The sequence below is a fragment of the Odocoileus virginianus genome, chromosome 10, assembly GCF_023699985.2.
Source record: "Odocoileus virginianus isolate 20LAN1187 ecotype Illinois chromosome 10, Ovbor_1.2, whole genome shotgun sequence".
NCBI lineage: Eukaryota > Metazoa > Chordata > Mammalia > Artiodactyla > Cervidae > Odocoileus > Odocoileus virginianus.
This window is the reverse complement of record NC_069683.1, coordinates 24,291,016-24,308,713: the sequence shown is the minus strand read 5'-3', so window position 1 is coordinate 24,308,713 and position 17,698 is coordinate 24,291,016. Positions and strand designations below refer to the sequence as shown.

Here is a 17,698-nt window from a genome sequence, read left to right as displayed (position 1 = left end):
GTTTAAACTTACAACAGTGTGGTCTTAATTTTATTATCATACTGTTACAGAATCCTTGAAATATGTTAAGAGCTTAGAGGCATTTTAGAATTTATTCCGGTTCATTTTACAGAGGAAGAAATTGAGATGCTCATGTAAAATGACCCAGGTTGAAATAGGTGAATTCCACGGTCTTTTGTAATGTTTTAGAGGGGTAATTAGAATTTGTAATGCTTTGCGAAATAGTGTAATTTTTCAAGTTACAGCTGATCCTGTGGAACCAAGCCTTTTACTTCAAATAACTGAATTTTATTATTATTTTAAAAATTTTAATTTATTTTTTGGCCACACTGTGACATGCCAAATCTTGGTTCCCAATGGGATAGAACCCTTTCCCCTTGATTTGGGATCATGGAGTCTAAATCACTGGATTGCCAGAGAAGTGTCCCCCCCCCCCCCATACTTTTATTTAGAGTTCCTCTATTTAAAAAAGTTGAAAGCAAAAGAAAAAGGGTTTTTTTTTTCTTCCATAGACCTATATAGTAACATCTCATTGCTAAATTTGTGTTTGTAGGCTGTCTAGGTAATGGCCTCCAGCGACTAGCAGTACAGGTGAAGTTCCATTTAAAGTTTCTCTTCATGCTTAGTTAAGCCCCAGATGCACATTTGCTAGTCTCTACTCAAGCTTAGTGGGGCTTCCCTTGTAGCTCAGTCGGTAAAGAATCTGCCTGCAGTGCAGGAGACCTGGGTTTGATCCCTGGGTTGAGAAGATCCCCTGGAGCAGGAAATGGCTACCCACTCCAGTATCATTGCCTGGAAAATCTCATGGACACAGGAGCCTGGTGAGCTGCAGTCCATGGGGCTGCAAAGAGTCGGGCATGACTGAGCGACTAGCACACTCAAGCTTGGTATGTTATAGGCCAGAAAATCTGGGGATAGCATTACCAGTAGAGAGAAGTAGGAGATGTGTCAATATTTACATCTTAATTCTCTCATTCCAAGGTTCTAGATTTTTTAAAAAAAATAATTAGTTCCTTTTGGAGGAGGAAATGAATAGTATGTATGCAGTAGAGGAAAATGAGAGGAGTAGCAGAAGAGAAAGTCAGTCAGAGTTGAAATTGTAAGGTGCTTGACTTCTCACCTTTTTATTTCTCCCACTAGCTATATACTAGTGCTTTAGTTGGATAGAGTATGGGTGTAAAAACACAGATGACAGAGACCTTATTGAGCCTGTGCTCAATTGGCATTTCTGAGGAAAGGGTAAGGTGTGCTTTTTGACCATGCAGTCTGTTTCCTTTTAACTTCTTGTGCTACCCATTGTCTGTACACTTTCTTTGCATTTTTATATTGTCTTATGTTCTCACCTTATGCATTTTTCCTAATAGGTAGTAAACTGCTGGAGGGCAGAGACTGTTATTACTATGTGCCTTGCACATGGCGTATGCTAAATAAATACTTGCTAGATTGACTAAATCATTACATAGCAATACTTGTATTTTCATCAACAAAATCCTGTTAAAATGGATTAATCCGTGAGGGGGAAAATGCTTTTTTACTTGCACCATTTTTTTTTTTTAAATTGGGTTTTTTTCCTGAAGGATTTTTTTTTTTTTAAGTGAGTAGAGTTGATGAGTAAGCAGTCAGAAAACTCCTATCTTAAAATCTAGGTAGTGTAAGCAAGATCTGTTAATAGTCTTAGGAAGGAGGACAGATGATCTTTAGTATTTGAACCATTGTAGATTATTAGAAATTTCCTTGTGTTCCCCTTAATACTTTTATCCAAACATAGAGATAGCTGAAATATACTAATTATTGGGGGGAAAAATCTTTGGTCTCCATTTTAAATGAATTAACAGTTCACATCTTTTTATCAATAATTGAAATCCCAGCAGAGTATATAAACCATTTAGTTGTATTAGCTCATCCTACTGAGTAGTTTGGCTAAAGCAACCAATAATTCAAAAGACACTTGTTAAGATTATCTCTTGTCAATTGTTTCTTTTTTTTTTTTTTTGGATCATTTGCTTTTCAAGTTCATAAGCTTTAGACTTTATAAGAATATAATTCAAAAAAAATATAATTCAAAGTAGGTGATGTTGGAGCTCTAAACTTTTTCATATTCTTACTAAGGTTAGGTGCTTGCTTTCATTCAGATTTAACTACATAATTATTGCCATGGACAAGGAATAAGTTTTTACAGGATTGTCTTTTTCTCCAGTTGAACAAGTGAAAGTTGCCCAGTCGTGTCCGACTCTTTGCAACCCCGTGGACTATACAGTCCATGGAATTCTCTAGGCCAGAATACTGGAGTGGGTAGCCTTTCCCTTCTCCAGGGGATCTTCCCATCCCAGGGATAGAACCCAGGTCTGCTGCATTGCAGGCAGATTCTTTACCAGCTGAGCCCCAAGGGAAGTTGGACAAAAGTCTTGTCAAATTATAACTCCTGGTTAGTTACCTGCCTAAAAAATTATCTTACAATGGGACAGTAGATAACAACTGATTTAGCATCCTTTTACTGTTCTTCAGTGTTCAGGAATCCTGTAGTCTTGATACTCAGTGAGCTTCTGTATTAATCAGTCTTCTAGGGCCTGGTGGAATGATCTTTTCTCAGTGAAAGTCTGTTTCATTTTTGGACAGCTCTTAAGTTCATGATGTTGGAGTTACATCCCTGACACCACTGTTAAATATTTTGTTTTCTGTGACAGCTCAGACTCCTGCAACATGTGAAGGCTTCTAGCATTTGAAGAGAGCTGCTATGAATCATCTATGGATTGTATTCTGTGTTCTCTACCCTCCTTTAAAAAATGGAAGGAACTTGATTCTTGATGCCTTTCCTGTCTGCTATGAATTTTACTAACAACTCAGTCTCAGTTGAATTGAGGAACATTTGTTGGAGGCAGTCAGCTGCCTACCACTATGTGGGCAAAGTCAGAGCTCATGTTTCTAGATGAAGAACAGGAATGCAGGGTTTGGGTACTTGAAATGTCTAGAAAGGGCCACTGAAGATTATGGAAAGATGAAAGGAAAAGAAATCTTTGTCTTGCTGTATTTACATTGTCATTCTACAGGTTCTTTCAGTACTACAGAAGTGATTTATTTGGTCTGGAGAGAAAGTAATTTGAGATATAGCTAGGTGTTCCTACTATTTTTGTTATTTTAGGCTTCCTTTTTAAGTATTCTCCCACAGCTTAAGAGATTTCCTTAATTGAGAACAAGAGTTACATAGTTTCCTAGATAGTCAGGCTAAAGATGTTGTCTCTGCTAATTTTTCTTGTTGTGACTGTTTATAGTTGTCTAGTTGGTAAAGAATCTGCCTGTAATGCAGGAGATCCGGGTTCAATTTCTGGGTTGGGAAGATCTCCTGGAGAAGGGAATGGCAACCCACTCCAGTGTTCTTGCCTGGAGAATCCCATGGACAGAGGGACCTGGCAGGCCACAGTCCATGGGGTTGCAAGGAATGGACACGACTTAGTGACTAAACCACCACCACCACAGTTGTCTGGTTGAAGAATTAGTAGTTTTTTGAATCTGTCATTTCTTTTGCTATTTCTTTTTAACTGTCATTTTTTTCCAGTTATTCACTTATGGAATTTGTTGGTTATAACAGGAAGGAAGGGAATCTCTGGAGAACAGTCATTTTGAATATTTATCTTATGCTACCCTCATAGCTTCCCAGGTGACGCTAGTTGTAAAGAACCCACCTGCCAATTTAGGAGACATTAAGAGATGCAGGTTCGATCCCTGGCTTGTGAAGATCCCCTGGAGGAGGGCATGGCAACCCACTCCAGTATTCTTGCCTGGAGAAGCCTCATGGACAGAGGAGCCTGGGGCCCTACAGTCCATAGCGTTACACAGAGTCTAACACGACTGAGCGACCTAGCACATACCCCTGTAGCATGTAGTGAATTTTTAAAAATTGTTTAGATAAAGCAGCTTTGGTGATGAAAAAAATCTTTGTGGCGAATGGAAAATCTGGGTGTACTGCAATTCTGGAGAAAGGAAGAAGACAGCAGCAGGAGGGCAGAAATGAAGTGTAGCAATAGCTGGAATAGAGTGGAAATACAGTGCTGAGGCACAAGTGATTTTTCTGGGATAGGCGACCTTCAGTTCATTTCAGTTAACTCGCTCTGTTTTGTCCGACTTTGTGACTCCATGGACTGCAACACACCAGACTTCCCTGTCTTATCACCAACTGCTGGAGCTTGCTCAAACTCATATCCATAGAGTTGGTGATGTCATCCAACCATCTCATTCTCATATATGACCTTAGGCAAGTTATTTAATTGCCCTTTCAGTTTCCATTTAGAGGAAATGTGATTGATACTAGTGCCTCCATAATACTCTAAATTTGAATGCCTGTCATAACAAATACTCTGAACTGTTATAGACAACAGAGAAACAGGAGAGTGGGACTGGTTTCTTGGTGCTGCATGACAGTATTGCCTTGACATGTACTGGGTAGTGTCTAATTGCATGGTTCTGCTTTAGAGATCCTGGTTAGGACTAACCTGGAAAATGGCCCGATTTTTTTATCTTGCTCGTGTGTCCTGTGCTCAGTCGCTTGGTTGTGTCCAACTTGTTGCAACCCCGTGGGGTGTAGTCCTCTCTGTCCATGGAATTTCCCAGGCAAGAATACTGGAGTGGGTTGCCATTTCCTATTCCAGGGGATCTTCCTGACCTAGGGATCAAACCTCCATCTCTTTTATGTCTCCTGCACTGGCAGGCAAATTCTTCACCACTACCCCATCTTGCTCATATGTGGTGTTATAAATGAATTTTTAATAACATTAGGGATGCTCAGTTGAAAAAGGAACCCTGAGTTGAATTTTCAAGATGGATATTTCAAGATAGAATCTAAGAGGGCAGGTTTCAGTTATATCATCAATATTGTGGTAGGCTTTCTGACGAAGATATATGATGCTAGAAAGACAACTCCATTCTGCTGGGAAAAAAACTTAATATTCATTTTATGTGGATGATACGAATATTTAACAAATTTGTAACACTGTGTGTTAGAAACTGTCTTCGAGCTTAGGGAATAAAAAAGCTGTGTTTGTCTGGAGTACTTTTTCCTATTTTTGCCACTCTGTTTTTGTGGGGGTTTATGTTGGACCCGTCAGTTTGACAAGCAAATCCTTATTTATGTAATGATCTTAGTTTGTACTGCAAATTTTAACCCCAAGTGGGCAATTTTTCTACTTGTATTTAATGCATAGATCTTTATTTTGGCTACACAGAGATTTTGTGGGTGACAGTATTTCAAGAATTTGTGTACCATGAAGCCAAGTTTCACATAGTAGCTGCTTTTTCTTTTCATTGACCTCTTAACCGTCCAGTTACTGCTGTGTGACAGATTACTCTGGCACCTCATTTCATCATGCGCACAGATGGTGTCGTTAGAGATTCAGGGAGTACAGTGGGGTTGACCTGCTCTGTGATACCTGGGGTCTCGCTGGGAAGACTCAGCCTTATTTACTCACAGGTCTGATGCCTGGGCTCGGATGACCTAACGCTACAACTGCTGATCGGAATTCTTATTTGAGACCTCTCTCCTTAGCTCAGCTTCCTCTTCCTCATAGCATGGCAACCCAAGGGTTATTTGACTTGTTAAATGGTGGCTCCAAACATGATTGGTTTTAGTGACCAGCAAACAGGGCAGAGATGCATTGCTGTTATGACTCAACCCTGGAAGTCACATAGGATCATTTCCACAGTCTCTTGGTTGAAGCCCGCTCAGTACTATGGCAGAGGAATTAGACTAGTTTTTAATGAGAAGTGTCAAGGTCATGTAGAATAGTACAACGTGAGTCGTCTTTAGAAAATGTAATCTGATGTACATCTTGGGGTTGGATGAAGAGCAAATTTCCTATTGTGTAGAAAATTGGAGCTTTTCTATCATAAGATACCTCGTCCTAGGATAATAATAGATGCCTACTCAAGGATTATTGTAGGTGAAAGTTCTGACAGTATCCTGAAATCTGACAATCTTAACATTTTTGTGTAGCACAAAATTTTAATTTTTTTTATCACTGTTATATAAGCTATGTCTTTGCAAAATAAGTGTACAAAACAGAAGGAAAAGATTCTACCTGTAATTCTACCACTCAGGTACCTTTCTTAACACTTTAAAAAATCTTTATATGTATGTGTACATAAACACACATACACACACACAGTTTTTAGGAGATTTTTAAGTTCTCCAAACATTTAATGGTAATGCTAAGTATGTAAAACCATCTGTGGATTTGTAGAACTTTCATTGTGTGCTAATGTCCTGATTTAGCAACAGTTTTCTTGAAAAATGTATAATGCCATTAAAAGGGGGAGAAAATGTGAGGTATAAGCTAACAGCAGTTTTTCTTTTGCCCGGTTGCTAGAATTTTTACTGTGTACTGGCACTAAATTTCAGGCACTCCTGTTTGCGTATTTTCTATTTGTATATTTCTAAGTACTGGAATAGAGATAATGCTATTATTACATCATAAATCATAATTAAAAGCAAATCTTTAACTTGTTTGGTTTTTTATTTTTTAAAAGTAGCCTGTCCTTTTAAAAACATGAGCTGTCGTTGTTCATCCTCAGTGTTTGAGGCAGTTTAGCTTCTCTCTTATGGGGTTAGATGTACCGTATCAGTGTAAAAATCTTGATTCATTTACTTAAAGACTAAAGCTTTCTTTTTAAACAGTAAGTACCAGAAAGTCTCTCATGGTTGGAAGAAATTCAGAATAATATGGTTCACTTTCCTAAAGTGTCAGATTTTTTACGTAATACATGGACATGTATTAGTAGTTTTCTTTTGTCTGATTACTAAAGAAAATCTCATATTGGTGACAGTGTAATTCTAGACTTGAATTTTATATGAATTTAGTTGGAGGCTTTTTTTTAATGTATATGTTTAATGTTTTGATTATTATAAATGTATTTTTGGCTGTTCTGGGTCTTTATTGCTGTGCCGGGGCTTTCTCTAGTTCTGGAGAGCGAGCTTTCCTCAGTTGCTGAGAGCAGAGGCTGCCTCTGATTGTGGTATGTGGGCTTCTCCTGTTGCGGAGCGTAGGCTCTAGGGTGCAGGTTCAGTAGTTGTGGTGCATAGGCCTGGTTGCCCTGGGGCATGTGGGATCTTTCTGGACCAGAGATCGAACTGGTATCTCTTGCATTGCAAGGTGGATTCTTAATAACCACTGGGCCACCAGGGAAGCCTTGCAGGCTTACTGTTTTGTAAATAGTTCACCTAAGTAAGATTGAATAGTTTCATCATCCATTAATGTTTTAATGATTGTACTGATTTTATTTACCTTCAGTATATCTAAAGTGTGATAAACTTTTTAATTTAAGGTAAAATGATTATGAAAGTTGAATACTGTTTCTGGTACAGACAAAATGGATCATTTGAAAACAACTTTCTAACATTGCTTTTAAGCTTGTTTCTGTGCCTCTGAGTTTTATCAGAACTTTAATTTGTATCTGTTTTCTTGATTTTTTTTTTTTTTTTTTTTTTACTGTTCCCGAGGGTAAGGAATAACTATGTTTGTAATCTGTTGTGATTATTTAAGATTTTTCTTCCTTAATTTAGATTTCTATTTATTTCTCCTCTGACCCTTAAAACCATTTTGAATATACCTTATTACCTGAGTATGTTTGTGGGGGAGTTTTTAAAATTTAAGAATAGTAGCCTAGGAAACCATCATTGGGGAGGGGTGGAGGGATGGGAGAATGATCTTAAACCAGAGGCTTAATTTTCTTCCCCCACTCTTGCTCATTTAGTTACGTTTGTGAGAAAATAACAAGAGCAAAGCTGTTAACTAGTGTACTGAGACTGTAAGTGATATGATATCTTGAAGTTACTTCATTTTTAAAGGGAATGAGTGGGGCACATCAAAGACAGTATGCACATGTGTTTATTCAGAAAAACAAATACACAACGTATGTGAATTCTTTGGTGAGGAAGGGAGGAACAAAACTTTAACACTTAGTAACATAAGGTACCTGGTAGGGTCACTTGAGTGTAAGTGGAATCCTCATTGAATTGTGGCTGTCACTCATGTGGATGGGTATCATATGCTTGGGCCATCTGATGTACATCTTTTTTGAGAAACCCAAGGATGGGGGGGGAAACACATGTATACCTGTGGCTGATTCATGTTGATGTATGGCAAAAATCATCATAACACTGTAAAGTAATTTTAATTAAAATAATTTTTTAAATAAACTAACTTATCATTGACTTACAATACAATATTTGGTATCAGCATGGCTGGGATATTTAAATTCATTTTTTAAACTCACAAACTAATGCTATTTTACATACTAACTTAAACTGTAGTTTATCTAAAAAGTATGTTTAGGGCAAGATTTCAGACAAGCTTAGAGAATTATATGGGTTTGTTATTTTAGCATTGTTAAGCTGGTATATACTTCCAGTATGTAATATAATTATTTTTTTCTTTTAATATAGGGCAAGCTTGATGATTATCAGGAACGAATGAACAAAGGGGAAAGGCTTAATCAAGATCAGCTGGTAAAGATGTTATATTTTATTTAGATTTTATGTAACTTATTTTAATAAGATTAATTTTGTGTTTCTTTGTGTTTCCAGTAAAAGTTGTATTGTCTTTTTGTTATTTTAGGATGCTGTATCTAAGTACCAGGAAGTCACAAATAACTTGGAGTTCGCAAAAGAATTACAGAGGAGTTTCATGGCCTTAAGCCAAGATGTGAGTAAAAGGTGGCATATATGTTTATAAAATATTGAAAATGAAGGCAGAAAATTTTGTTGTATTTTTTGAGTTTTAGTTTTTGCATTACTGTTGATAAGTTCTCTGCAAGGTGGAGAGGACTGGATCCAATTATATCTCAGTTACTTTACAATTCTGTAAAGTTTAATGTAACACCTGGAAGATGCCCTTTAAAAGGACTGAGTTTCATACATGACGGACATGTATCATTGGTTTAAAAAATTATCTGTGCAATTATATACAGTCAGCCTTCTGTATCTGCAGGAGTCTGGATCAGAGGATTGATATCCTAGGTTGGTTGAATCCACAGATACAGAAGGTGTACTGTAAGGTACTTGGAACATCTATAGATACTTTGGCATCCATGAGGTGTGGAGTAGTGTGTCCTGGAGTTGAGTCCCCTTGGATACCAAGAGATGGTTGTATAAATGTGGTAGACTTTTATCTTCCATGTATTCCTTTATGCCTCAGGACTATTTTACAGTACTGTTACCTATCAGAAAATAGGCTTGTTTATATAATTGGTTACTACTTTCTCCATTAGGGATCTTAAGGTATGTGGCCGGTTGATATGTTGCACTTGTTTCAGCTCTTGATCCAACGAAGGGGTTGTGTTTTTCCCCAGCATCTTTTGATGTGAGCAAAGTCTTTGGGAACAGGATAAAAATTAAATACGAGCAAAGTCAAATACTTCCTTGAAAGTTGAGACCAGAAAGTTAATATCCTTCTGAATTAGTGTTGGCTCCTTGGAGAAAGGCTTGCAACAACTTTGAAATATAAACTTGCCTCTGATTTGTTGAAATAAACAGTGTATCATGTGATGAGAGACAATGTAGTACATGGATGAAAAGTTCTGATTCTGGAACCGAGCTGCCTCTTTGAATCCTGATTCTGCCACTTTTACTTAATAGTTGTAAGACTTTAGAGAAGAAAGGATTACTTAACTTTCCTATACCTGTATCAGTCAAGGTTTTCCAGAGAAAGAAAGGGCCAGTAGTTTAGAAAGGAAAGGGAGAAAAAGAGAGGGATGAGTCTGTCACATTGCTTCAGTTTTCTAACCTGTAAAAAAATAATACAGTACCTACCTCATTATAGGGTTGTGCTTAGAACAGTATTTGAAGTGTAACTAATGGTTCATGCACTTAATATTATTGTTACTTATTAGATTTGATTGAAAGTGGGAAATATTGATGATATTCCTGAAAATGGAGTAGCGGTTATTTGATTTACATCCAAGTAGGGATTTGTTCCATTTAGCTTAGGTCGGAGCCTCAGGCCTGAAGAACCCTGCCCAATTTCTTGTTTCTGATTTTTTTTTAAAATGAGTCATAGAAGTAGAATTACCTACTGTATACAATTTAATATAAAGAATCAATTTCTGAAGCTACTGTCACAGTGTAAATGAAGGTACTTGTATCTTCCTTTGATTTTTTTAACACTGGTTAAAAAAGGAACTTTTCACTGGGCCTTTAACTTCGTTGGCAGTCTTTCATTTTAACTCTGATCCTTTGTTGCATTTTCCACAGTTATTAAACATGTTTTTTGTTTTGTATTCAAGGGCTTCTTTAACCTAGTTCAAACCTACCTTTTCTAGTCTTCATATTCTTCCCTACTTGAACTTCTCATTTCATCCAAAGTGGTTTTCTTTATTGTCATACTTCTTTTGCTTTCTTAACTTATTTTTCATTCCTGCCTTTCTTCCTAGAATGGAAGTGGTGGATTATTTGGGATAAGAGAGTAGTAGTGGGTTTGACATCTCCTTTTAAGTCAGTAGTAGGCAATTGAAATTAGAATTTTGAGCCATTTTTTATTAAAGATAGATAGACATAGGTAAAAAAATTTTTTTAATTGTGGCTGTGGTAAGGTTTCTTTTTTAAAATTGACTCTGAACCTTAATAAACTTTTTATTATGGAAAATTTTAAGAACTAAAGACTATAATGAACTTATATTTACCTATATACCTTATATATATATATACACCGTATATTTAAATTACATTTAAATATATACCTTATATTTAGCTTCTACAGTTAGCATCGTTTCATGAGCAATTATATTTTACCTGTACTCACACTTATTCCTTATTCCCTGTCTACTAGATTATTTTGAAGCAAATATTTGTTTCATTGGTACCATTTCCATAGTGTAATACCTTCTAGGAAAAGATGTGTTTTGAATTTCTAATAAATAACTACTTAAAACAGTTTAAGTTGGGAGTCATTCTTTTGTATGTCAGAGTCACATCTAACTCAGTGAGTGAAATGTGTCTTATTTACTTTGGACCTGAAACTGAAGTAAAGGAATTTTTATAAAATTTACTTCTAGGTCTTATGTTTATGTCTTTATGCAGATTCAGAAAACAATAAAGAAGACAGCACGTCGGGAGCAGCTTATGAGAGAGGAAGCTGAACAGAAACGTTTAAAAACAGTACTTGAGCTGCAGTATGTTTTGGACAAACTGGGAGATGATGAAGTGAGAACTGACCTGAAGCAGGGTTTGAATGGAGTGCCAATATTGTCTGAAGAGGAATTGTCGTTGTTGGATGAGTTCTACAAATTAGCAGACCCTGAACGAGACATGAGCTTGAGGTATAGTGGTATAATAGAAACTTCCGAAATGTTGTGTTGAGTTGACAACTGAAAAGTAATTAACCAGATGTTTTATTATTATTAGGTTGAATGAGCAGTATGAACATGCCTCCATTCACCTGTGGGACTTGCTGGAAGGAAAGGAAAAACCTGTATGTGGAACAACTTGTGAGTATCACTGACACCTTGAATTTGTGACTAAGAATCTTTAAAGTTTAATTTCCTATTTAAAAGTAATGTTAATTGAAGAAAACTTTAGAAATATGTAAGTAATATTCATCCACTGTTTACTTTTTTACTTTATTGGTTTGTTTCCTTTTTGTATGTTTTTATTTATTTTTTGCAATTTTTTGTGTATGTGTAAACCAAAACATCAGCATCAAACAACCAGAAATTGGTAAAGATGGGAGCCCTAAATTAACATGGTTTTGTTCTTAACTTATTCTGTTTCGGGGGACAGATTAACACTAAATTGGCTTTCATTGTTTTTGGTGTTAAATGGGGACTGGTTTTTCCTTATGGATGAAATCTTGTGAAGAATATTTACTCCACCCCATGCATTCTGTTCATGGTCATTGCTTTAGTCTTTTTTAAATTTTTTCTTAGACTTCTGCTAATTTCAGATATTCTTTTTTTTGTATTTTGAAAAAGCTAATTAGCTAGACCAGCGTTCTATATATGAGCACCTTAACTGTAAATATGCAGGTTTTTTTTTTTTTTTTAAGGATATTTTTAAGTTATACTACTTTGGTAAATTAGGAATTTTAGATTTTAACCACTTAGTAAAAGGGACTGGATTGTTAGCTGTTTTTAATGTTGATTTATGGAAGTAGATTTTTGAACATACTAAGGCAAAAGTATCTGTATGCCTTGTTTTTAGCTATTATGATTGAAAAGAAATGACAAGATTTTTTGGCAAAACTGTATGATTTAATTTGGAGTGTATTTGCTTTAAGGAAATGGGTAAATCAAATATGAGGAGCCAATCCTTGTGTATCTTTTCATGTAAGAAATCCATTTTCTTGATTTGTTGGCCTGTGTTTGTATTTCTTGGTTAAAAAAAATAACTTGATTTAGTTCTGCTACAAATATGTACTGAATTCCCCACTTAAAGTTTGATTAGAAAGTAACTGACATGGGTGTGAATTTGTTAGATTCAAAAGTAGCTTTAGGTCATGTCTGATAAAATTTTCATGAACTCTGTTGAGTAATAAGGGTTAAAGTCTAAGCCTGTCACTTGTTTTGATGTTATTGTCTACCTAGCCTCATTCTTGAATCTTAGGAATGTAGCACCTTTATAGTTAATAGAAAGGTGTAATTTACTCAAATTAGTGTGTTTTTTTTGCATTCAGCTTTCATAAGTTTTTAAAACAGTTCTGAGGCAGGAGATTCTGAAGGAGAGGGAGAGAGAACACATGAAGTGTTCTGTTCAGCATTCAGAAAATTGTTAAATAGTTTATTTGGCCATTCTGCGCATCTTGTGGGAGTTTAGTTCCCCACCAGGGATTGAACCCATGCCTTTGGTAGTGAGAGTACGTAGTCCTATCCACTGTATGTCCAGGAAATCCCCAATAGTTTTATATCAAAGGAGTATAGGATTAATTTTATACTCCTTTGATGTAATGTCTCTGAAGTTTGATTTTTCTGTATAGTTACCTATTAATAGTTCTTGATCTACATCTATTATACAAGGCCAGGAAATTAACTCCTGACATAGACCTTCACCTGCTGCCCTGACACCTTTATGTACCAAGTTCTGACAATTATATTTGCCTTTTAATTATCTTTTGAATCTACTTCTTTCTCTACTTTTCTTCTTCTCTTCTGTAATGCTGTCTCTCACCTGAATTCACCATCCATCCCTTTTTAGAATCTTCTAATGGTTTTATTTTTCATATATATATAGTTTGTAAGACCTTGCAAATTCTGGCCCTTAACAGTCTTGAGACTTATCTTTCCTTAGGCTTTTTCCTCATTTCCTTTGCTTCAGCCTCAATGCATACGTAAATTGACTTGTACTTGGCACCCTTCTGTGTACAGGGCTTTGTAAATGCTGTTGCCTCTGCCTTGAAATACTTTCTTCCTCTCTGCTACTCATCTTCCAGATCTCAGCTCTTATAATCCTTACACCAGGAAAGCCTCTCATGGTTTTTGCTTGATTAGGTCTAGTGCATGTACTTCTGTGTAGCTCTTTTCACAGATGTTACTTTACTGTTTTTGTGAGTAGTTGAGAGCTCTTCTCTACTGGACTGTTAGCTTAGGGAAGGCAAATACTACGTGTTTCACATAGCTTTCTGTAGCCCCAGTGCCTAGTACACTTTTTAACATATAGTTAGGTGCAAAATAAATGCATATTGAATGAATAAATGATGGGAGGGCAGATACTATGTCTTTTACATACCTTTCTGTAGTGCATAACATGTAGTTAGGTGCTAGATATATGCTTATTGAAAGAATAAATGATTTTATTTTGGACTTTTTTTTGGACTAACTTATTTAAAATGCTTAAAATTTAATACAAATAATTGCTTGTTCTCTTTTGCTCTGTAATTTCTTTTGGAATTTAATGTTTTAATTTTTTAAGTAACAGTTGATGGTTTTTTTTTCACTGCTATATCTTGTAGAATGTTTAATCTTTTAAGTCAGATAGTCTAAGATTATAATTCATAATGTGTTTTTAGATAAAGCTCTAAAGGAAATTGTTGAGCGTGTTTTCCAGTCAAACTACTTTGACAGCACCCACAACCACCAGAACGGTCTCTGTGAGGAAGAGGAGGCAGCCTCAGCACCTACAGTTGAAGACCAGGTAGCTGAAGCTGGTGAGTACTCAGGTGGCTATGAACTTTAGTTTAGGGTCTTGGTTTACTTTCCTTTGCCACAGCTTCAAGCTAGACATTTATTTAGTTATATTTGTACACTTAGATTTTTAGAGAAACTTGAAGCATGACCAAATATTGACAAAACACATTAAGAGAATTCCCAGAGGTATTAAATATCAGCCACTTATCTTACTGATCTTTATCCCTGTTACAAACATCTTTTTCTTGCCACATTATTGCTCGGTTGGAATATGCATAAGGGGGCAACTAATTGTATATATGGCTTTTCAAGTCGAGTTTTGACTGATGTGTGCTCATTTATTGTGGCTTATTACCATGCCAGTATTTAAGGAGAATGGTATGAGGTTTGTTGTTGTTTTCTATGCTGGAGAGTTAGAATTTCTCAGGTGCCAGAGATGTGTTCTAGCACCTAGTGCATCACTAATATGTAGGTAAATGGTTACTATGAGGACTTTTATGATAAGTTGATGAATAAAATTTTGAGCACTGTTGGAAGCATTATCTAAGGAGTATTAGTTTTGTGATGGGTGAAAGCATGGATTCTAGAATCAGATTGCCGGGATAAAATCTTGGCTACCACACGTGTTGGCGATGTAAAACCTGGGCAACTTACTGAACTTCTGTACCTCAGGTTCTTCATTTAGGAAGTAATATGTATACAACGGTAAGCATTTCTTACAGGTGTTAGCTATTAGGTTGAAACTAGACAGGAACATTGCAGATTGGTGGAATTTACGGTTGCAGATCCACATAAAGAAATTGACTAAGTCAGAGTTTTATTTGTGTTTCTGTTTGGGGGGAAGGGGCTGGCAATACCTTGGTTCCCTGAGCAGGGATTGAACCTGGGCCCTGACACTGAAAGCACTGAGTCCTAACCACTGGACTGCCAGGAAATTCCCAAGTGGTCTTTCCCAGCCCACCACCACCACTTTTACCAAGTAGATTAGTGTGGAGACTAGGATGCTGTTTTATTGGCATTATATTTGATCCAGAATAATTACTGTTGAAACTGACGTAAGCCTGGAATACATGGTAAAAAAAAATGTGTTCTACTATTGTAAGAGTAATAAAATACAGAAACTTACTATTAACTATAACTTTGTAAATTCAGATTATATGATGGGGAACTGGATTTAAATGAATTGTTAACTTTAAAAAATATATTTTACACTCTTTTGTATCGTTTTTTAACCTTTTAGAACCTGAGCCAGCGGAAGAATACACTGAACAAAATGAGGTTGAATCAACAGAGGTATGATTTTTATTTTATGCTAGCTTTTTCTTTCTGTCTTTCAAACAGAGGTCTCAAACATTTACTTTGCTTTGCAGTATGTAAATAGACAATTTATGGCAGAAACACAGTTCAGCAGTGGTGAAAAGGAGCAGGTAGATGAATGGACAGTTGAAACAGTTGAGGTAAGAGTTCTCTGTTAGAAGGTTGTTTTTTGTCTTTAATTAGTACTTTTTATCTCTCCTAAGAACAAATTTAGATTTTCAAGTATTTTGCATTATAAGTACATTTATTATAGCAACAAACTCATTATATAAGGCTCTTCTGTGTTAAAAGGTGATTTGTTCCTGTGGGTATTTAATATAATCACTGCTTTACTGTTCCAATTACAAGAAAATATACAAATGTCTATGTAGTTTACATGCTCAATCTATTAAAGTACACAACCTGTTAATCAGGTTGCACTGTGAAAACCTGATCTCCTGCATGGATAGCCTTCAGAAAGACTGCCTGACAGGGGATACATTGAAGTGTCATTTCAGACTCCTCTTTACCCTGATGCTGTTGAGTACCAGGTTCTGTTAGCTCGGTATTGCTTGTAAAGGAACTAAGGTTGTGACTTGCCCAGGCTTAACAGCCAGGCAGAGAAATATGTAAATTTGTAGTAATAAAAATTAGATTTCTTAGAGCAGGGAATTACTTAAAACAATAATTAGGAGAAATTATTAGGAAGATGATAGGTAGAGTGAAATTTGGCTTCTGTAGCAATTTAGACAAGGTGTGATAGAGCTTGATCCTGTGGTACTGGTGGAGAGTGAAATGATAGGAACTCAACGTTTAATGATAATAATTAACATTTTCTTGAATGCTTAGTATATGTCAGGTACTGAGATAGATATGTATTTGATATAGGTATATAGGTTTACTTACTGTAGAAGGCTTAACAGTTTAAGCAAAATACTTGGTTTTAGGACATAGACACAGTAGTCTTTTTTTTTCTAAATCCATTTACAAGATAAACCTGAAATGCTATTAATATGTGGCAGCCCTGTGGAATTGGGAACACTGTAGGAGTGAGAGCATTGATCAGAATGTTAACTTTGACTTAATTTGGTCAGGTTGACTACATTCAAATCTGTTATTCTGTTTATAGTATACATGGTATGTGTAATTTGGGGACCAGTCATGATGATAATGGATGGAGCTCTGTCATTCTACCAACCTGTCCTCCTCTTCTGCTTTAGGTGGTAAATTCACTCCAGCAGCAGCCTCAGGCTGCATCTCCTTCAGTACCAGAACCCCACTCTTTGACCCCAGTGGCTCAAGCCGATCCCCTCGTGAGAAGACAGCGAGTACAGGACCTTATGGCACAAATGCAGGGGCCCTATAACTTCATACAGGTAGGTACTAGTCAGATACTGCGCAGATTGGTTAAGTGTTTACATTAACTTAATTACATTATATCCTACCTAAACTTTATACATTATATCCTACCTAAATATAAATTGCATTACATTCTAGGATTCAATGCTGGATTTTGAAAACCAGACACTTGATCCTGCCATTGTATCTGCACAGCCGATGAATCCAGCACAGAACATGGACATACCCCAGCTGGTTTGCCCTCCAGGTTGGTAGTCATCTATGTTTATGTGAGAAATACAGAACCAGTGTTTTTAGGTTATGTAAAGTTTGTGAAAATTAATCTTTTTATTTTTAATGTTTTACTTTCAGATCTTGAATGTTTTAATTTGGTGAGAAGTGTTAACTCTTTTTCCTATAATACGAACCATAAATGTAGTTCCATCGTTATTAGTGGTGGATTTTTTTTTTTTTTGTAACTTTATTGGCATATGGATGTACAGAAATGTACATGCAGATTTAAAATGTGATGAGGATTTACAAAGTTGAACTCACCGGCACCCAGAAGTGGAACATTATTAATACCCCAGAAGCCTCCTTGTGTTCCCTTGTAGTCACTTCCCTTGCCTCATGGCGGCCACATTCTGACTTACACACCTAGGTGTGTTATACCTGGTTGGGGCTTTTTTTTGGTGTGATGAAATTTTGCTTGGCTTTTTAAATTTCAAAATTAACCTAGGAATGGACTTCCCTGGTGGTCTAGTGGTTAAGACTCTATGTACCCAATTAAAAGGAGTGTGGGTTTGATCCCTGGTGAGGGAACTAGGATCCCACATGCTGCATGACCAAAAAGATGTTACCTATATTTGGAAAAAGGAAAGACCAAATTATTTTTTAAAAATTAATCTAGGAAAAAAGATAGGTGTCTTTCTCTGAAGGATGATTGCACCTTTTTAGAAGGATT

At 36.3% G+C, this 17,698-nt stretch overlaps 1 protein-coding gene across 1 annotated transcript in view; it reads left to right on the top strand.

Moving 5' to 3' along the window:
- Nucleotides 1-17,698, top strand: part of CAPRIN1 (cell cycle associated protein 1) — a 34,758-nt gene that overhangs the window by 5,223 nt on the left and 11,837 nt on the right. Inside the window, exons 3-11 of the mRNA XM_020912243.2 lie at nt 8,432-8,494; nt 8,604-8,690; nt 11,063-11,301; nt 11,387-11,469; nt 13,983-14,120; nt 15,341-15,393; nt 15,471-15,557; nt 16,617-16,772; nt 16,894-17,002. Of these exons, the coding sequence (XP_020767902.1) occupies nt 8,432-8,494; nt 8,604-8,690; nt 11,063-11,301; nt 11,387-11,469; nt 13,983-14,120; nt 15,341-15,393; nt 15,471-15,557; nt 16,617-16,772; nt 16,894-17,002 (1,015 nt within the window). The remainder of the gene's footprint in view (nt 1-8,431; nt 8,495-8,603; nt 8,691-11,062; nt 11,302-11,386; nt 11,470-13,982; nt 14,121-15,340; nt 15,394-15,470; nt 15,558-16,616; nt 16,773-16,893; nt 17,003-17,698) is intronic.